Source organism: Canis lupus, chromosome 4 (assembly GCF_003254725.2).
Source record: "Canis lupus dingo isolate Sandy chromosome 4, ASM325472v2, whole genome shotgun sequence".
Classification (NCBI taxonomy): domain Eukaryota; kingdom Metazoa; phylum Chordata; class Mammalia; order Carnivora; family Canidae; genus Canis; species Canis lupus.
The window spans coordinates 3985464-4007576 of record NC_064246.1 but is presented as its reverse complement, the minus strand read 5'-3'; the positions used below and the strand labels follow the sequence as shown (position 1 = coordinate 4007576).

The following is a 22113-nucleotide window of genomic DNA, read 5'->3' as shown; positions in this document are numbered from 1 at the left end:
GGGAGCCTGCTTCTCCCTCTGTCTCTCTCTCTGTGTCTCTCATGAATAAATAAATAAAATCCTTTAAAAAAAAGAATTATTTAAAGAACTGGTGCTTCAGTTTTCTTTACTTGTTTCTGAAATATGTTATATGTTTATAGAGATAAGTTGCACTCCAGTTACACTGGGTACATAGCGTGTGGCTAGAAAGCTGAAACACTACTTGTATAGAATGCTTTCTCTTGCTTTGCTATACTTCCTGATACATGAGAAATTCCAGGGACTTTTCACCTTGACAGATTTTATGGTTCTCTACAGTATGTGTAAAAGTATGAGAGGCATATTTTTGTAGTGCCTCTGACAGAGTGAGCATTCACCTGTTACATATGAAACGTCTTTCTCAAAAGTTACATCAAAACTATGCTACCGGGATCCCTGGGTGGCGCAGCGGTTTGGCGCCTGCCTTTGGCCCAGGGCGCGATCCCGGAGACCCGGGATCGAGTCCCACATCGGGCTCCCGGTGCATGGAGCCTGCTTCTCCCTCTGCCTGTGTCTCTGCCTCACTCTCTCTCTGTGACTATCACAAATAAATAAAAAAATTTTTTAACAAAAGACAAAACTATGCTACCAAAGTACTACAAGAATAAAGTAGAGGGTGCCTGGGTGGCTCAGTGGTTGAGCCTTTGGCTCAGGTCATGATCCCGGGGTCCTGGGATCAAGTCCCACTTCCAGCTCCCCACAGGGAGTCTGCTTCTCCCTCTGCCTATGTCTCTGCCTCTCTCTGTGTGTCTCTCATGGATAAATAAATAAAATATTTTTAAAAAAGAATAAGATAGAAAATAAAGGTTTTGGCTTTTTTTTTTCTTAAAGACACAATCTCAGCTCTCAGTGAAGAAGAAAGCCCAGAGTTTGAGAGCACATTACCACACAATAAGCTGTTTAAATACATTAATTCAAGAATGTTCACAACTCCATGAGAAAGGCAATGATGTCTCTGTCTTACAGATGAACAAACCAGGGCTTTCAGAGATCCACAGCAAGTAAGTGGCAGAACGGAGATCCAAGGCCACATGAATTGGGCTCCAGAGACCTCACTCTTCCCACATTACCCACTGATACTCCAGGTGAACAGATTAAATGAAGATATGTGAACATCTATCAATAGATCAAGCTCCGAATCAGACAGTGAGTTCTAAGGACTGAGGACTTTACACAGTCTGCAGATACCAGTCAGTTAGGAAGGAGGAGGGTCTTGTGTTGACCCTGAGAATGGAAGTGAATCTGAGAGGTACGAGATGGGTAAAGCAGAAGAACAAAAGAATGAGCAAAGGGCCAAAGTAAGGCATAAATGACTCCCTGAGAAAGGTTAAGGCAAAGCTGGAGATGAAGCTCGAATGGTAGGCGGAGGCCCCACATCCAGACCGAAGAGTGCATGGTCTGTCTTCTGAAGTCAGGACAGGGGGTGGGCACTAAAGAGGCTGGACACATTTGGAAAGTGTTGTTGCCAACAGGACAAGAAAGATACAAATGTGAGGACCTGCCATGAAGGTGTAATGGGGAACTGACTGCCATGTTAGTCAAGCCAATGGACAACTCTCATTCTCACCTTTTGGACCCATTTAACATGGTGTGATTTACTCCCTCCTCCTTAATACACTTTCCTCACTTGGCTTCCAGGACTCCTTCTCCTTGCATTTCCTCTCACCTCACTGGCCATGCCCTCCATTGCTGACTCCTCTTCTTTTCTCTGACCTGTTGGAGGCTCCTTGGGACCTCTTCTCCATCAAATATACTCCCCTGGTCGGGTTCATTTAGTTCTCGTTTTAAATATCATCTATGTGCCAATGACTTCCAAATTTATATCTGAAGCCTAGGCTTTTCTTCTAAATTCCAGACTCCTATTCAACTGCCTGCTCCATCCCAGAGCCCTGATATTTGTAGCATATCAACTACTAAAATATCATTTATTATGTTTGCTGTTTATTTTCTTGGTCCCACTCCTCTGCTAGAATGCAAATTACTTGAGGATAGGATTCTTTGATTTGTTCACTTACATTTTGAGTACTTGAAATAGTGCCTGGCACATAGTAGGCACTTGGTAAGTATTTGCAGAATAAATGAATAAAGGGACAGCATAAGGCAGCCTCGATGCAGTGTGAGAACCCTCACGAGGTACCACTACCAAGGTAGTGAAAGCAAGCGGCAGTGAAAGTAGCTGAGGGAAGGAGGGACGTGAGTATTATCAGTTTGCCATGTGAAACCTGAACCGACAGGTGGGCATTTGGGTAGAAACATTTGGTAGGATTTGGGAATTCTGGGACCAGTGTTTATTGTTATTGCTTCATCTGTAAAGAAGGGCAGGTTGTCTTGAAGATTAAATAACCTAAAACTAGCAAGTGTCTGACACATGGAAGATACATTCACCCAATAATTGTTTTCCTTCTCAGGGGCTCTTCATCTTCTTAGTCAGGTACCCCCAGCACAGTCCAGACCACCCAGCTCATATGCACATCCCTGATGATTCACCTGTTCACATCCATCACACCCTGGATCCCTCCTCCTTGACTCCTGAGAATACAGCCCTCCCTCGTCAGCCCTCTTTGAGGACTGCCTTGCTCAGGGTTACCTTTCTTCCAGGGCAGCCCTTATGCAATGACTGACCTGCTGTGAGGGCACTGAGGCCCAACCCTCTCACAGACTTGAGACAGCTATGGAAAGTCATCCCACATCAGGGCTCCCAGGGGCTGGCTGAGGCCTTTACTAGGGCTGCAAGCCACTCAGCTTCAGCCTCTGCTCAGCCTGTCAGCACCTCCTTCCCTTCTGTAGGTAAGGCACTCAACCCAAAGAAATAACCTGCCTGCTAATCTCCATTCAGACTCAGCTTCCTAAGAGCCCAGCCAGTGGCAGATATAACATCCAACAGAGCTCTGGGATTCTTTCTCATTGAAGTGCAGATGAAACCCAAGTAGAGGGGCACTTGGGTGGCTCAGTGGTAGAGCATCTGCCTTTGGCTCAGGGCTTGATCCTGGGGTCCTAGGATCAAGTCCCACGTCGGGCTCTCCCCAGGGAGCCTGCTTCTCCCTCTGCCTATGTCTCTGCCTCTCTTGTCTCTCATGAATAAATAAATAAAATCTTAAAAAAAAAAAAAAAGAAAGAAAGAAACCCACATAGACCTGGAAGGTATGGTTTGACCAAAATCCTTTTTTATATTTTTTAATTTTTTCCCAATCGTAAAATCCTTTTTTTTATCAAGAAATTTTCAAAGTTTTTAGAATGTAATGTGGTTAGTCTAATGCCACAAATAAAGGTGAGGAGGAGGTCCCAAATTTAACAAAAGAATTCAGTGGGTCTGTTAAGAGGGAAAAAAGAAATTTCATTTTTATTTTCAATAACCTCTGGCTGGTATGTAGTATTTCCTGTCATTATGAATGCAGGCAACAAAGCCTAGTGGTAACTCTTAATAACCTTGCCACAAATAGAAAATCACAGGTATTCTCACACCACATTTTAGTCTCGCAGCACCTGTCTTCAAATGTTGTTTACTGTCCTCCTGATCTTGAAAATTCAGTAATTATCTGACTACCACCTCCCACTGGACTCACGGTTACACCTTACTATTTAATAATGGGTAAAGATAAGCACATATGTTACTTCAGACAGTTTTTGTTTTAATTCTTTGGTTTTTTTTAAAAAACGTATTTATTCATGAAAGACACAGAGAAAGAAGCATTGACATAGGCAGAAGGAGAAGCAGGCTCCCTGAGGGGAGCCGGATGCGGGACTCGATCCCATGAGCCTGGGATCAGGACCTGAGCCAAAGGCAGAGGCTGAACCACTGAGCCACCCAGGTGCCCTTACTTTTAATATTTTTATCTGGATTTCAACATGATTGATTTCCTGGGCAATCCTGCAGATTTTGGTTTTTGTGATTAAAAATATTCCACGAGGGGGTGTTACAGGCTTCATCAGACTGCCCGGGGGGTCAGGGCAGTCAGCTCACTAGGGCGACCCTGTCCGAGGGTAGAGACTGCAGGGACTCAGTCCTCTCAGGCAAAGCCGGCGAGCTGCACGTGGGGTCGCCGAGGCGCGGTCGGCCCGCGCGGACGGGCACAGGCACTTCACAGGCAGGACAGGCTGCAGCCGCGGTTGCTGTCGCGTCCTCCCCCCACCCCCACTCTGGAATGCGCTCAGCTTTATATGAAACCCACATGGTGCGCGGCTGGGGAAGGCGGCGGCACGGAAGGACCGACAAGCTGACAGCGCCCCAGGCCCGGCCCATCCGGAGAAGGCTCCAGGGCTGACGCCCCCGGGCCCGCTCCCCGCGGGGCCCCCGTGGTGACCCTGCTCCGCCACAGGAACTGGATCGCCAGGTCGCCCTGCCTTCCCAGCGCTAAATTCTGGCCCGAAACGAGCGCCCGGCCGGAGAGCGGACTCACGGCCGAGACACACCCGGAGCCCGCACCCAGGCGCCGGCTGTCGGCGAAATCCCGGGCCCCGCGCGGCTGTGACGGGCTGCTCTGCCCCGAGCGCGGCCCGGACCTGCCCGCCCGGACCTGCCCGCCCGCCCGGCTCGCGGGCCCAAGGGACGGGTCCATAGCGGGACCAGCTGCCGGGGGGGGGGGGGGGGGGGGGGGGCGGGGGGGACGCCTCCCGCGGTCCCGGGGTCCCGGGGGTGCCGGGGGCCTCGGGGTGCTGGGGCCTCGGGGTGCTGGGGGCCTCGGGGTGCTGGGGCCTCGGGGTGCCGGGGTCCCGGGGGTGCCGGGGGCCTCGGGGTGCTGGGGGTCCTCGGGGTGCCGGGGTCCCGGGGGGTGCCGGCGGCCTCGGGGTGCTGGGGGTCCTCGGGGTGCCGGGGTCCCGGGGGGTGCCGGCGGCCTCGGGGTGCCGGGGTCCCGGGGGTGTCAGGGGCCTCGGGGTGCTGGGGGCCTCGGGGTGCCGGGGTCCCGGGGGTGTCAGGGGCCTCGGGGTGCCGGGGGCCTCGGGGTGCCGGCGGCCTCGGGGTGCCGGGATCCCGGGGGTGCCGGGGGCCTCGGGGTGCTGGGGGTCCTCGGGGTGCCGGGGTCCCGGGGGTGCCGGGGGCCTCGGGGGCCTCGGGGTGCTGGGGGTCCTCGGGGTGCCGGGGTCCCGGGGGTGTCAGGGGCCTCGGGGTGCTGGGGGCCTCGGGGTGCCAGGGGTGCCGGGGGCCTCGGGGTGCTGGGGCTCCCCGGGGCCGGCGGGGCGCGCGCGGAGCACCCCGGCCCGCACCCCTCCTGCTGCAGTGGCCCGGCCGGGGGTCCCCGTCCCCGCCCAGGACGCCCTCGTCCGGCCAGCCCCGCGGGCGCCCCCGCCGGCCCCCGCCTCCGTCCGCCGCCGGCTCGGCCCCACGCCCTCCGCCGCTACAGCCCCCGCCGGCCCCCCGACTCGCACTCACGTAGACCGAATCGATGTCGGATTTGTCGAAGAAGCGGAGCGCCCGCCTCAGCTCCAGGGCTGGGGAGACACGGTCGTCCCCGGGCTCCAGCTGCAGGTCCCCGTGTCCCGGACCGAACGGGAAGAGCTCCTGGCGGCTCAGGCAGCCCCCGGGCCCCACCAGCAGCAGCTGCAGCAGCAGCGCCCGCGTCCACGCAGTCTCGCCCCGGCGCCTCGCGGCCGACATGGTCCCGAACTGGCGTCCCGCAAACCTAGCGGCTCGGCGGACGAGGCCGGGGAGGGCGGAGACGTAACCGGACGCCCCTCGGCTGCCCCTGCACCCGCCTCCCGAGGTTCCCTCCCCGGGAAATAGCGGAGGAGGACCAGGGGAGGTGGGGGTGGGGAGGGGGAGGGGGAGGGCCCGCCCGCCCGGGGCCGGACGCGCCGCCGAGGCCGCCCAATGGGCGGGGGAGGGGGGAGGGGGGGAGGGGGGAGGGGCTCGGCCCACCCCCGGGGGAGGGGCTCGGCCCACCCCCGCGGTCCTGGCGCGTCGCCCTGGACCCCGCGGGGGCAGGAGCGCGGGGGCCGCGGGAGAGCCGAGCGCGCGGCTTCGCGCCCCGGGCCTGGGGTCCGGGCCCAGTCGGAGGGCGGGCTGCGTGGAAACGCTCCGCCTTCAGGAGCACAGTCCACCCCGGCGCTGCTCGGCGGCGTCCAGGTCGGACTCGCTGGGTGGGACTCTGGCAGGAAGAGGGGGCAGGTAGGTGCAGGAAATCAGGGAGAGGGGACTGGACCCGACGCGTTCATCTACTCATCCATCCAGATTTTCAGCGTCATTGAGTGAGGTGGAAGTTCGGCCAGACGGGGGGTCCCACCCTCGGAGACACAGTCACGAGTGTATATGATAATCCGGTGTTTGGTGGGGCGGGGCCCCCAAGTGATAAAATGACATTAGGGCTGGAATAATTGGCCAAGGAGAACTTCCGAGGGGGACCCGGGACTCGAACCACGGCTTCTGGAAGGGGATGGAAAAGTCATCAGGAGGCTGGGGAAGGGACGTTCTGGAAACTGGAGCTGTGAGCGGATTCAAGACACAATCTCCCAGTTGAGAATGTGGAACGAGGGCTGTTGGGAGGAAAGCCTTAATACCAAACCTAGGAATTTGAACTCGCTCTTAACGCTCAGAGAACAGCTATTGAGAGTTCCTGACAAAGGGCGATAAGGCATGTAGCTGGTGTCCTAAGTAATGGGTTGATCATTAATTTGGCATTCATTGGGAGGTCATCAGAGGGCTATTGAAAGGGAAAACAGGGGTGAGGGGTAGTGAGAATGGAAAAGGTGGATGGATATTGAGAAGAATTGGACCTAAGAGGCATTACAATGAAAGAAGGAATGAGACTTGATTATGAATCTGATATGGGGGTTAGGGAGAGAAGTTAGAATTGGGTGTAAGGTTTTGAGCCTGCAGGATTGCAAAACAGGGCTGCCTTTTGAAGTCAGGGACAGTGGGTGTTGGATATGTGCCTGCTATCAGACCTCTTAACCTAGAGAGGTCAACACGGGGCATTTCTGTTGCCTGTCACCAGCTAAAATGAAAGACCTAGGACGCAATTCGAAATAATTCTCACAGTAAACAGCAAATTCAATATAATATTTAAGGAGCAGGAGTCCTGAACCAATAGAAAACATAAAAAGCAAATGACATCCACCCTCTGAACAGAAAGTCTTTGATCATTCTGGATGTCTTTTTCTTTTAAATTCATTAGCTGTCACAGAAAACACTACATTTCTACAAGGTATCAGTTCGTTTTGCAACCACGATAACCCTAGGAGAGAGACCATCCCCATTTTCCTGAAGAGGGGCACAGAGATCCAGAGAGGTTTAAGTCATTTTGCTAAGGCTGCACAGCTGGAAGCCTGCAGGTGACCCAGGGTCGTCCAGTTCCAGGACCACCTTAACCACTACATTAAATGGCTTCTGTATTGATGCAGTTTCTCTCTTGTTAAAAAGTGACTAGTGTGGGATCCCTGGTTGGCGCAGCGGTTCAGCGCCTGCCTTTGGCCCAGGGCGCGATCCTGGAGACCCGGGATCGAATCCCATGTCGGGCTCCTGGTGCATGGAGCCTGCTTCTCCCTCTGCCTATGTCTCTGCCTCTCTCTCTCTACGTGAGTATCATAAATAAATAAAAATTAAAAAAAAAAAGTGACTAGTGCTCCTTGCAATCCATTACCAAATCTGATGGCTTTTCCTTTATCTCCCAGGAGCCCCTGTCCCCCACCCCTGAAGCACACTTCCTGACTGTGCTCCACACCATCCCTGGCTTCAACTGCTGTACCTCTGGGCTTCCAGGCCCCAGCACTGCCCATTCAACCCGCCAACAACTCTTTCTGGAGGCTCCTCTTCATCCTCTGTGCTTACCTGTACTCGGCATGGGCCCTATGACACCAAGCCAGCCTTTTCCTGCCTGTTGCCTCACTCAGACTATCCTCTTTCAAAGCCCCCATCTTCTGTCTCACTTCAGAGCTATGCTGAAGCTGTTGCTCGTGCCTGGAATCCTCTCCGTTTTTGGTACTCAGACAGATTCTGCAACTCCTATTGGTTCACGGCATTTCCCTCGGCTCCTACAAGAGCAAGTTCTCCAGAATACCAGTGCAAAGCTCCAAGACTATTAAGACACAATCCCTTTGGGGAGCAGTTCACAGTCTGTTGGAGAAGACAGACAGACGTGATAGTAACATGGTGAGATGTGAACTAGTCTTAACAGAATGAATACCAATAACAGTTGCCTAAGTGAGTAGCCTCAAGCAGATGTGGGGAAATGGGACTTGCAGAAGTTAGATAATACGCCCAGTTTTGTAGTTTGTGGAAGAGCCGCCAGGATTTGAATGTTTTCAAATTTCAGTGTATCTGAAACCAAAGCTAATACTTTTTCTGCCACACCCTTCTGCCTTTCTGTAAAAGGAGAGGTTTCTCCCCCAATTTCCATCCACAAGGTATATCTGCTCTGTTGTTTATACATAATGTTCATTTACTATTTACATGTTCATTTATTCTATCAGAATGGTCTTGCTTAAAAAAAATAAATAAAAATAAAAATAAATTAAAAAAAGAAAAAAGAATGGTCTTGCTTAAGTGAGTCTGGTATGTACCGTAAACTGTCTGTCGTTTCCTATTAATAGCCCTGCACTCATTGCACATCGTTTGGTGCTAGGGAATGTGACATCTATGCTATGCCTCTGACTGAGACAATGTAGCTGCCAGCTACTCCTTTAGGATTTCTAGTTTTAAATACATTTAGATACACAATCTTCATCATTAAATACTTAATTTTATGTTATGCCCTGGTCATTTTCTAAGTATATGTAACAATTACATATTTTCCTCTAGTTGTTTCATGTGTTTTTTCCCCCTCCAATATAAGCTCTTTGGGGGAAGCCTCATGTGTTCTTTTCTTTTCCAGAGTTCACAGAGCCTCAACTAATGCTGTGTGCATGTTAATAAAAGTTAATAGTTTGAAAACTCAGTAGTACTTTTAAGAACCATTTGCTATCTGCAGTAGCATATGAACCCAAAATGACATAATATACCAGGTTTTTTAAAAATTATCTTTTATTAAACTCGTCACGTTAGAGACTTGTACTTTTTCACTGAGTGCTATCAACCGGATGAGACAGGAAGACAAAATTCAGGAAGCAGGCATATCTATAAGAAAACAAGTTAAACTTTCTATTTGGTTTATTCAGACAAAAGTCTAGGCAACTGAATGGAAAAATAGCTCAATTGGCTATTTCACTGAAAAAGACTAATCTCACTGAAAAAGTTCTAATCTCGTTCTCCTGTGAGGTTTGGCCACTGACCACATATGGTCATGGAAGATTCCTTTATTTACTAGATGTTATGTAGACATAAATGTGCTAGTGTTTCAATTCCAGGGGAATTTACCTAATTTGTGAATAAGATGATCACTATTTTAAACAACTTAACCTCAATTCTTATCACGGATAAAGATAACACAAATTAAATAACCACTCCTAACTAAAGAAGAGAATTATTTCCAAGAATATTTCTGTAACTATGTCATGTTCCAAAACAATGTTCATCCCAAAACAAAATTATAGGGAACTATTAAGAGATTGATCCAAAAAGTTTATGTTTATGCCTTCTCAGCTGCTATTCTTAATTATCATCTTCTAATAATGGATTTTCATATGTTAATCACTTTTTTCCAATCTTTATTGAGGTATAATTGACAAAAATTGTATACATTTAAGGCGTACAATGTAATGATTTGATATACAAATGTAAATGATTACCACAATTGAGGTAATTAACACATCTATCATTTCACAGTTGGCATTTTTTGCGTGTGTGATGAGAACACTGAAAATCTACTATCTTAATGGGGTGGCTCAGTAATTTAAGCATCTGACTCTTAATCTCATCTCAAGATTCCATCTCAGGGTCTTGAGTTCAAGCCCTGCATTGGGCTTTACTCTGGGCATGGAGTCTACTTAAGGGCGCACGTGCACACACACACACACACACAAACACTACTACCTTAGCAAATTAGCAAGTATACAATACATATTATTAACTATAGTCACCATGCTGTACATTATATCCACAGAATTTATCTTATAAACAAAGTTTGTACCATTTGGCCAACACTTCCCCATTTCCTCCATTCTTCAGCCCCTGCAACTACCATTGTACTCTGCTTCTATGAAAGAATAGCAAAGATTTTTGATATTGTAATCCATATTTATTTTAGATGGCTCATATGAATGTTTTGTTGAAAATAATACTGATTTAGCCACAGTAATCAGACAAGAAAAACAAATAAGAGGCATCCAGATTAGTAAAGAAGTTAAACTGTCACTACTTGTAGATGACATGAGACTATATATAGAAAATTCTAAAGACTTCACCAAAAAAAAAAACTACTAGAGCTGATAAATTAATCCAGGAAAGTCACAGGATAGAAAGTAAGTATACAGAAATCTGTTCCATTTTTATACACTAATAATGCAGTAGCAGAAAGAGAAATTTAAAAATAATACCATTTAGGGCAGCCCCGGTGGCGCAGCAGTTTAACGCCGCCTGCAGCCCCGGGGTGTGATCCTGGAGACCCGGGATCGAGTCCCACGTCGGGCTCCCTGCATAGAGCCTGCTTCTCCCTCTGCTGTGTCTCTGCCTCTCTGCCTGCCTCTCTCTCTCTCCACCTCTGAATAAATAAAAAATAAAAAATAAAAATAATACCATTTACAATTGCACCAAAAAGAATAAAATATCTAGGAATAAAGGTGAAAGACCTATAGTCTTAAAACTATAAACACTGATGAAAGAAATTGAAGATGACACCAACAAATGGAAAAGCATTCCACGTTAATGGGTTGGAAGAATTAGTAACATTGAAATGTCCTTATTACCCAAAGCAATCTACAGATTCAATGCAATCCCTATCAAAAAAAACACCAGCATTTTTCACAGAACTAGAATTTTTAAAATCCTAAACTTGTATGTAACCACAGGAGGCCCTGAGTAGCCAGAGAAATCCTCAGAAAGAAGAACAAAGCTGGAAGTATCACAATACCAGGTTTGCAGATACAGTACAAAGCTGTAGTAATGAAAACAGTATAGTGCTGGCACAAATATAGACATGTAGGTCAATGGGACAGAATAGAAAGCCCAAAAATAAATCCCACAACAATATGATCTGACAAAGGAGGCAAGACTATACAATGGGGAAAGGATAATCTCTTCAATAAACAGGGCTAGGAAAACTGGACAGCTACATATAAAAGAATGAAATAGGACCACTTTCTAAACACCACACACAAAAATAAACTCAAAATGAATTCAAGACCTGAATGTGAGACCTAAAACTATAAAAACCCTGGAAGAGAACATAGGCAGTAATTTTTTACATCAGCCGTGGCAACATTTTTCTAGATGTGTCTCCCTAGGCAAAGGAAACAAAAGCAAAATGAAATTCTCAGGACTATACCAAATAAAAAGCTTTTGCACAGTGAAAGAAACCATAAAAAAAACAGAAAGACAACCTACCTACTGAATGGGAAAAGATATTTGCAAATGACATATCTGGTAAGGGGTTAATATTCAAAATATGTAAAGAACTTATACAACTCAACACCAAAAAAAAAAAACCCAAACAATCTGATTTAAAAATGGACAGAAGACCTGAATAGACATTTTTCCAAAGAAGATATAAAGATGGCCAAGTCACATGAAAAGATGCTCAACATCACTAATCATCAGAGAAATGCAAATAAAACCACAGTGAGATATCATCTTGCACTAGTTAGAAAGGCTAATATTGAAATGACAAGAAATAGCAAGTGTTGGTGAGGATATGGAGAAAAAGGAACCCTCATGCAATATCAGTGGGAATACAAACTGGTGTAGCCACTGTAAAAAGTGTGGAGTTTCCTCAAAAAATAAAAAATAGAACTATCATATGATCCAGTAATTCCACTACTGGATGTTTACCCAAAGAAAACAAAAACACTAATTTGAAAGATATATATGTACCTATGTTTAGTACAGCATAATTTACAATAGCCAAGATATGGAAGAAGCCTAAGTGTCCATCTATAGACCAATGGATAAGGAAAATGTAATACACGTGCACTGGAATATTATGCAGTCATAAAAGGGATGAGCTCTTGCCATTTGAGACAATATGAGTGGGCTGGGTGGGCTTAGAGGATATTATGCAAACCGGAATACTGAGAAAAAAAATACCATAGGATTCTGCATAGAAGTGGAATCTAAAAAACACCCAAATGGATAAACAAACAAAAGCAGAATCAGACCTTTAAGTACAGAAAACAAACTGATGGTTGCTGAGAGAAGAGCCATGGGGAGTTGAGCAAAATGGCTGAAGGGAAGAGGGAGATACCAGAATAAATCATGGGAATAAAAAGCATAACATAAGGAATACAGTCAATGATATTGTAATAGTGATTTAACAGGACAGATGGTAACTGCACTTGAACATAGCACAATGCATAAACCTGTCAAATCACTAAGTTGTACACCTGAAACAAATGTAACATTGTGTCTCAGCCCTACTCAATCAATCAATCAATAACTATAAAATAATAGTGATTTGTGATGGGTCATACATATGGCCTCAGATTGTCATAACATTCAATTGTCAAGTGCAAATGAAGGCATTATTTCTTATTAATTTTTTTTAATAAGACATACTTAAACTTACAATCCTGAGATCGAGACCTGATCTGAGATCAAGAGTTGGACACTTAACCTACTGAGCCACCCAGGCACCCTTCTTAATTTTATTTTGTTATTAAATCTTCATAAAGTCCTATTCCTGTGTGGTAAATTTAATGTAACCAAACCTGAACAGGTCAAACTTGTATAAATAAATAAGTTCAGCATAAATTGTGATGACCAAATGATTGTAATGTACGTCACTGTAACTGACTGTACTCAGTCATAGAGGAAGAAGACCATGATGACTCATTACTTTGTCTTAGCTAATTAGAGCTATGTATTTACACGTATTTACAAAACCATGTTGGTAAAAATTTCCTCATTGGAATGGGATTGAGCAATAGTCACCACTTAGCTTCTGGTTCTGTATGTTACACTGAGAACCACTGACCACTTAGCAAATGGGTAGCCATCGGATCTTGCAAAATTAAAAAAAAAAAAAGTAACACATTTCCTTACAAGATTCTTATGAGATCAAGTATGCTTAGCAGGGTAAAGTAAGTATGTTTGACTAGAACAAGTTCAGCCCATCTAGGCCAGTGGTATAGGCTACATGTTATCTCCTTAGTGCTTAGAATCTGTACCTTCTGGGGTGAGGTTGCAGTAGATAGTGTTCTGCGGATATTTTACATTTCAATAAAATAGATTAGACAACTGCCTTCACGGGATTATCCTAGAGGGTACAAAAGACTTCTTCAAGTCCTAATTTACCACTGGTTTTAATTTTGTTTGTCTAACTTAAGGTTTTCCTTCCAATTAAAATCAGAGAACATGTTTTGACATAGCAGAGGGAATTTCAGGAGACTAGAAGAGGTACAAGGATACAATTGAGGAATGAAAGATAACAGAAAATCAGGGTGTTTATGACCCAATTGGCCCAGTTCACAATCTCCCTCAAGTCAGCCAGGTAAAACCATTCAAGTATTGAAGACAGAGTACACATTTAGTGCTAGGTTTTTTGGGCAGGTTAATTGACCCCTAGATAATTTTATCTAGCATTTATTTTTATACCTTCAGTAACCCTGTATTGATCATGCATTCATTAATGACTATTTATTGAGCACCGACTATGTACCTGACACTATTCTGGGCATTGAGACACACCCAAGAACAAAATATTCTCATGGGGGGAGATGGACAACAAGGGAATGAATAAGCAATTAGATATTGTGTGGAGAGGTGATGGGTAAAAGTGCTATGAATAAAAATAAATTAGGAAAAAACTGAAGAGTATTGTGACATGGGTGGGTGTGAAAATTATTTTATTTAGGAAGATCGAGGAAGTCTTCACCGAGTACCTGTTCCCTTTGGAACAGAGGCCTGAAGAAGTTAGGGAGCCACATGTGGACAGGATGAAGGAGCATTAGTAAGTAGAAGTCTGGACAGGGCTGCGTTCAGGGTGTGGGGACCATAGATGTAAAGTTCCTCAGCAAGAATGGGCTCCCTCTGTTCAAGACCATCAAGGTGGGACACTTGGGTAGCTCAGTGGTTGAGCGTTTGCTTTTGGCTCAGGGCATGATCCTGGGGTCCTGGGATTGAGTCCCACATCGGGCTCCCTGCATGGAGCCTGCTTCTCCCTCTGCCTGTGTCTCTGCCTAGCTCTCTATGTCTTCCATGAATAAATAAATAAAATCTTAAAAAAAAAAAAAAGACCAGCAAGGTCCAGTTGGGAGAGCTGGGTAAGCAGGGGTAAACCCCTTGGCCCTATTGGCCAAAGTAAGGGCTTTTGAGAGTCAACAAGCACCTGAAAATAGTTAAATAGGCAATGTCAAAACTGGAAGGAATCAACCAAATTACCAGAATACATCCATGACCGAATTAAACAGCTGTCTCCGGTTTTGGAAAACATTGAAAATGGTACGAATCTAGTACAAAAGAGCCAAGAAGGAAAATGATTCCAGTTTGAGACTAAATGAGATATTATCACTGAAAGGTTATTAGTACAAAGACCAAAATACTATTGTCTCTTCATTGAATTTAGGTACTGTCACTTCTGCTAGGATGCTTGCTTCAATAATGCAAATCTATTCTAATATGAATGATGTATTAATAAACAGTTTCAGCATAATGCATTTTGGTATTTGCATATGCAAATTTTTGCCTTCGAGAAACACCAGCTGAACACAGAAAGCTGCACCCGCTTGAACAGAGCCATGTAGGAATGTGCAAAATGCACACAAGCACAGCTCTTACCCAGACAGTGAGCTACACCCATCCTCATCTGGGTCTAGGACTTTCTATCCCACTTCAGATATTCCTCCTTCTACTCCTCCACTAACCTGCAAGCAGCCCCATTGGCAAAGGTTGTCCTGGCCCTGTGGTCCTAGGGATCCTCTCTTTTATTCCCACCTCGCCTACTTTGTATTTTCCGTCTCTATTTTTTTTTTCTCCTCTCCCCCTTTATCCCATTTCTTTTATTTTCTTCTTTTTTGTTCTCTTCCTCTCACACCCTGGGAGCTGGGCACACAATTCTACAGAAGTTCCGGATGTTTTTCAAGGGAAAGTGCCATAGATGCTGTGGTATGTATGCATTTCTCAACCATTCAACATGTGTTACAGTGAGATAATATGCAAATATCTATACAGTGTTGCCACTAAAGTACATATACATCATTTTGTATTCACTTTTTTCCTATTAATGCTATAGTATAATGATTTTCCATGTTGCAGTATAGCTTTATTTATATATTTCATATGCACTGCATTTATATTAGAGTCTGACCATTTCCCAACTGTTAGCATTTAGGCTGTTTCTAATTTTTTTTTTGTCTATTATTTAATCACATCTGCAGTAAATATTGCTCTTCCTCTGGGGATTATTTCCTGAAATCCTCTTCCCCAAAGGATTAAAGGATGTGAACATTTTTTTAAAAAATCAACTTTATTAAAATATGTTTTATAAGTAATAAACTGTAATAAGGATGTGAACATTTCTGTTGTCCTTGGTATGTCACTGTTGAGAGTAAGGGCAAAAGGAGATGAGAAATAGGTTGTGGGCAAAAATCACCACCAACACTGGAGAAATAAGATGCGTGTCTTTTAATCTTTCTACAGATCCAGTTCAAATGCACTTTCTGCAAAAATCCTTCCCAAATCCCCCCAACACAATTCATCTCTTTCCTATATCTTATTTGTCAATGATTTTAACAATACCTCATCTTGGCTGAGAACTCTTTAGTTTACAAAGTGTATCTACAATCTCAATTATATTGCAGTATTTTCTATCCCCATTTTATAGATAAGGAAACTGAGACTCAGAGTAAATGCCTTGCCCAAGGATATTGAATGAACAAGAAGCAGGGCCAGGTAGTTAAACTCAGAGTCCTATCTTTTTTTTTTTTTAAGATTTTATTTATTTATCTATTCATGAGAGACACAGAGAGAGAGGCAGAGACATAGGCAGAGGGAGATGCAGGCTCCATGCAGGGAGCCCGATGTGGGACTCGATCCCGGGACTCCAGGATCACACCCTGAGCCAAAGGCATACGCTCAACTATTGAGCCACCCAGGTATTTCAAGGACAACTCCTAACTATGGTGAAATTTTATTTTGACTTTTTTTTTTAAGATTTTATTTATTTATTGATGAGACACACAGAGAGAGGCAGAGACTTAGGCTGAAGGAGAAGCAGGCTCTCTGAGGGGAGCCTAATACAGGGCTCAATCCCAGGACCCCAGGATCATGCCCTGAGCCAAAGGCAGATGCTCAACCACTGAGCCACCCAGGTGCCTCTTTATTTTGGCTTTTGAAATAATGTTGATTTCTCCACACAGCCTCTCCAAAAGGCTGGGCAGCCTCTTCAGTTTTCAGAAGCTCCGTCAGGAACAAGAGAGCACACCTCTCTGTCTTCCAGAACAGTAATTCCTAGCAGGGTGTACTGAGAGACAGGAGGCTGGGAGGCGGGGAAGAATGTCAGAATCATCTTCCACAGATTCTGATCAACCTGAGGGGTGTGCCAGGATCTGGGAAGGGGGTGAGGAGGCAAGATGGAGAATTACTGATCAAAACTTGAGATATGTTTGTTGAGATGTTCATGTGATCACATTTGCTCACTTTGTTCCATTCTGGATAATTCCTATCACAGTGGGATTTCCTATGTACAGACCCTTTAATTCTGATTACAAACTATTCATTCCTATATAAACAAAAAAGTATAGGAATAAAGAAAATTTGAATTCATACAATGGAAGCTGATCAAGGAAGGGCATTTCAAACCCTCTTCATTATAATCCTGTGAAGAAATGTGCTCTATTCATGGCTGAGTAGTCCAGTGGGAAAAAGGCTGGCCTGGAAATCATGCATGCTAATGAACATGAAAATCAATGTGTTCCTTAAAGTGTTCTTCATATTTACCTAGTGAAAGGCTCCTGGGAAGTTTCCCTTCCTTCTTTCATCTGCTGCCTGGGATTCAGATGTGTTAACTGGAGCTCAGCAGTTGACTTAAACCATGAAGCATACCCAGGGAGAGTGCTATAGCAAGCTGCAAGGGCCCCAAGGATTGCATGGAGCTGCTCCACTGCCTGCCCTTCTCTTATGTGAGAGAAGGATCATAGTAAAGGGCTAAGCTCTACACAGGGAATGCATCACAGAGAGTCCCCTCTACAGAGTATACCCTAATCCCTCATAAACTGATGGCTCAAGCTTCCCCTGCAGGGTGCATCCTGATTCTCTGCTTTTCCAATGCTTGCAGGTTGGATCTGGACTTTGCTCTGACAGAGGCCCTTGTATAGGATCCTGACTGGAATGAGGGCATGGGAGAGAGGAATCTACACTCATGTGGTCACTAATGTACTGATGCAGGTGCCCACCTGGAGGGGTGCTTCTCAATCTGCCCATGGTGAAGGATTGCACCCAATTTGTCATGGACTGATACTTCTATAAAATATAATTAAAATGAAAAATACAATTAAAATTAAAACGTTTCACAGTGCTTAATTTCACATTATTTAGTTATTTGATTGAATAGACATAACATCACTCTATCAAATTGATATAAAACTTTCTCATCACAGATGCTCTTAGGTTTTACACTTGTCTGGCTGAATACCGGTAACAATCCGCAGACTAGCTCTGGTCTATAGACCACATTTTGGGTAGCATGGAACTTTTAAGCTACACCTAAAAGGAATAGTATGGGTGTATATTAATTGAAATGTCTACTCTAGATAGAGTGAATAATTTTATATGAGATAATTTTTATACAGAACAATGCTATTATAAACATAAGTTATTTGAAACAGTCACTGCTGGTTAGTTTTCTCCAAATTGTTGGAGGCAGTGGATTGGAAAGCAATTCACTGAGGTCTTAGATCCTCTGCTTCTGTCTATATTATTCTTATTCTCAATTTTAGAATGTGTTATAATTTTAACTGTAAAGCTCCTCAAATCATACCTGTTAGCCCCCTTTTCAATGTCAGACTACAGATTGAATCAGATTACTATGAAATTCAAGATCAGGTTTGGAAAAGAAAATAATTCGTAAATGCAAGCCAGCCTTAAGGGTGCGTGGAGGGCAAAGGGATAATTTTTGGTGATGGGAGGGGGATGGTAAACAGATGTCAAGTGACAATTTAAGCAGGTGCTCTACCAAAGAATTGGAAACCATCTGATGGGCAAATGGATTTGTTATCTATAGGGAAAGTTGCAGGCTTTCTCAATACCACACTAGTGTTAGGAGTCCTTCCTTTATTTAAAGGCCATACATCAAGGCACCAAAGCAGGATTTGGCATGGGTGAAGAGAATGCCTTTCTTCTGTAAAATGAGAGGAGTGTAATTTTGAAAGAATTGCTAGAAAAGGAAAACTAGTGTGTATGGGTTGAATTGTATCTCTCCCAAATGCTATACGTTGAAGTCCTAAGCCCCAGTACAGCAGATGTGACTATATTTGGAGATAGGGCCTTGAAAGAAATAAGTTAAAATGTGGCCATTAGGATGGACCCTAATAATATGACTGATGTCCTTACAAGAAGAGGAAATTTGGACACCTAGGAAATACTAGGAGTGCATACACAGAGAAAAAAAGACCATGTTGAAAGGCATCAGGACAGTAGCCATCTTTAAGCCAAAGAGAGAGGCTTTGTGGGGAGCTTATCCCTGACGCCTTGATCTCGGGCATCCAGCCTCCAGCACTGGAGAAATAAGTATCTGTTGTTTAAGTTACCCAGTGTATGGTACTTTGTTACAGTAGCTCTAGGAAACCAAGACACAGTGTGACACCTCAACTTTCTGGGTATTCTCAACTATATCTTTCTTTTTAAGTTGTGCATCATGTTTATGACATACACTCAGGCAGAGAAGACTGGAAGGAAATCAGCAACTTGCTAATCATACACACATTAAGGTGACTTTTGTATACTCTATTTTAAAAAAATGTGACATAGTTCTATTCTTTTTCTCATTTTAAAAATAATTTTTATTTTGAAATAGCTTAAGACTCATGAGAAATAGATGGATCATTTTATTTTTAAGATTTATTTATTTTGGGGAGAGCACAACAGAGAGTGAGTGGGGGAGGGGCAGAGGGAGACAATCATCAAGCAGATTCACCACTGAGCACAAAGCCTGAGGTGGGACTTGATCTCATGACCCATGAGATCACTACCTGAGCTGAAACCAAGAGTTGGATGCTTAACTGACTGAGCCACCCAGGTACCCCTAGGTAGATCATTTTAAAGAAGGAATGCAATAGAGCTTAAGGATCTAGAAATGGATTCCTTTGAAATTACCCAAGCTTATGTAGCCCTTGGAGGGTATAGCCCACCAAATCCCAGTTGGAGGCCCTGCCAGTTACATAACTCTTATTGAACCATTTACTTGTTTTTCATTTTATTTTATTTTTAATTTTTAAAAAGATTTTATTTATTCATGAGCAACAGAAAGAGAGAGAGAGAGAGTGAGAGGCAGAGGCAGAGGGAGAAGCAGGCTCCATGCAGGGAGCCTGATGTGGGTTTCAATCCCAGGACTCAGGATCACGACCTGAGCCAAAGGCAGACGCCCAACCACTGAGCCACCCAAGCATCCCCATTTACTTGTTAATATCCCATTCTGCATCAACCTGATAATAATAACCACTGGGTCTGCTTGTCTACCTTTTCTCAGCTGTTATTGACATCTTGCTCATTCTAGGTCTAGACTAAGTGCTTTGAATAATCCTGAGTCTTTCCTGATGCCCTCAACTCTGATGAATATGAAGTCCTACCTTGGTCTACTTATCTTCTATAGTAAGACTACTGTTTTGTATTATACTTCATATAATACTACTACTGTTTTGCATTATACTTTGGTATTATACTGTTTTGTATATACTTCTTTATGTTTTTGTGCTATCCTCATTGCATAAATATTTACTAAGTTGCTACTATATGTAGGCTCAGATCTGAGGAAACAGCCCAGAACAAAACAAAGTCCCTCCTCTCACAATGCTTCCATAGGTGGGAAGACAGATAATAAGCAAACAAAAACCTATAGCGGCCAGTGGTGACCCAAGCTGTGAAGAATAATGGAGCAGGGTAAGAGGACAGAGACAGGGAGGTGTCGGTAAAAGGAAGGCATGCTAGTTGGATGGGACGTTGAGGAAGACCTCTCTAATGAGGGGACACTAGCCCAATGATTCTGAAAATGTGGGACAGGCAGCATCAGCAGCATTCAGGAACTTGTTAAAATACACATTCTCAGGCCTACCCCAGACCTACTGAATCAAAAATCGTAGTAGTGGGCCCCCCATCTGTGTTTTAGCAAGCCATCCAGGCGATTCTGATGCTGGCTAGAGTAAGCTGGCATTTATACTATCATTTCTGAATTCTTTTAGAGCCTGGTGTAGGGCCTTGCATACATTAGTTGGTCAATGAGTGTCTTTCGTCCGAATGGAGTAGGTACTTTTCTTTCTCAGAGTTGTTGATCTCAGCCTTCATAAGGAATAGTGATGTATGCTATGTGTCACACATCCACAACACCTTGGGTTATACTTGCTTCTCACTTTTCCTTGCCCTCTTGCCATTCTCCTCCTTCTTCCTGATACTATTTCCTTTTTAGTTTTCCTTTTACTTTGTCCTACATATACCATCTCTTTCCTCCTATATCCTCTTTTTTTTTTTTTTAAGATTTTATTTATTTACTCATGAGAGACCCATACAGAGAGAGAAAGAGAGAGGCAGAGACATAAACGGAGGGAGAAGCAGGCTCCATGCAGGGAGCCTGATGTGGGACTCAACCCCAGGACTCCAGGATCACACCCTGAGCCAAAGGCAGACGCTTAACCGCTGAGCCACCCAGTTGTCCCTCCTCCTATATCCTCTAATAAATAAGAGAAAACCCATGTACTTCCCCCTTGATCCACATAACTCTGAAAATCAAATTTGTTTGAAACACAGCCATATATTTCCTACTTGATTTCTTCTAACTGAAAGTAAAATGGTAGTCCTCCCTACATTCTTCATTCATTCACTTGTTTGTTCCTTCAGCATCTACTATATGCTGGACATAGTTTTGGGCAAGAGTAGATAAAATCTTTCTGTAAAGAGCCAGATTGTAAATATTGTAGGCTTTGTAGGCCAAGGACTAATGTCCTCAATTTTTAAGATTTTTTTTTAAAGACTTTATTTATTGATGAGAGACACACAGAGAGAAGCAGAGACGCAGGCAGAGGGAGAAGCAGGCTCCATGCAGAGCCTGATGTGGGACTCAATCCCAGGATCCTTGGGATCATGACCTGAGCTAAAGGCAGATCCTCACCACTGAGCCAATCAGGTGTCCCAAGATTTTTTTTTTTTTTTTTTGAAGATTTTTAAGTAATCTCTTCACCCAATGTGGAGCTCAAATCTGCAACCCTGAAATCAAGAGTCAAATGCTTTACTGAGCCAGCCAGGTGCCCCAGTAATGTCAACTCTTTTTAAAAAAGATATTTAAGTAATCTCTAAATCCACTGTGGGGCTCAAATCAACAACCCTGAGATCAAGAGTTGCATACTCTACTGACTGAGCCAGTCAGGTACTCCAGTAATGTCCTCAACTCTTTTTTTTTTTTTTTTTAAGGATTTTATTTATTTCTTCATGAGAGACAGAGAAAGGGAGAGAGAGAGAGAGAGAGAGAGGCAGAGACACAGGCAGAGGGATAAGCAGGCTTCATGGAGGGAGCCTGACGTGGGACTCGATCCTGGGACTCCAGGATCACGCCCTGGGCTGAAGGTGGCGCTAAACCACTGAGCACCCTGGGCTGCCCTGTCCTCAACTCTTGAAGCAACTTCTCTCACCAAAAAGCTAGAAATGGTTTTTGTTTTTTTCTTTTTTCACATTTTAAAATGTAAAAGCCATTCTTAGCTTGTTGGCTATATGAATAGTAGGGTTGGGCTGAATTTGGCCCTGGGCTATTAGTTTTTGCTGACCCCTGGTTTTAGCTATGGAGATACAGCATTGACTGGAATAGATGAGCATTCCTTCTGTCATAAAACTTACATTATGGTTGAGGGAGACAAAATAATACAATAATACAATTA

At 44.4% G+C, this 22113-nt stretch overlaps 1 protein-coding gene and 1 long non-coding RNA gene across 2 annotated transcripts in view; both read right to left on the bottom strand.

Annotated features, from left to right (window-relative positions):
• The window catches only part of NID1 (nidogen 1), an 83006-nt gene extending 77170 nt beyond the window's left edge, over window positions 1-5836 (bottom strand). Inside the window, exon 1 of the mRNA XM_025448448.3 lies at window positions 5387-5836. Coding sequence (XP_025304233.1) covers window positions 5387-5611 — 225 coding nt within the window. The 5' untranslated portion in view covers window positions 5612-5836. The remainder of the gene's footprint in view (window positions 1-5386) is intronic.
• Window positions 5837-8969: 3133 nt separating this feature from the next.
• Window positions 8970-22113, bottom strand: part of LOC125754907 (uncharacterized) — a 36832-nt gene continuing 23688 nt past the window's right edge. Inside the window, exons 3-4 of the long non-coding RNA XR_007410005.1 lie at window positions 10423-10586; window positions 8970-9064 (exon numbers count right to left, since the gene is read on the bottom strand). This is a non-coding gene — a long non-coding RNA (uncharacterized LOC125754907). The remainder of the gene's footprint in view (window positions 9065-10422; window positions 10587-22113) is intronic.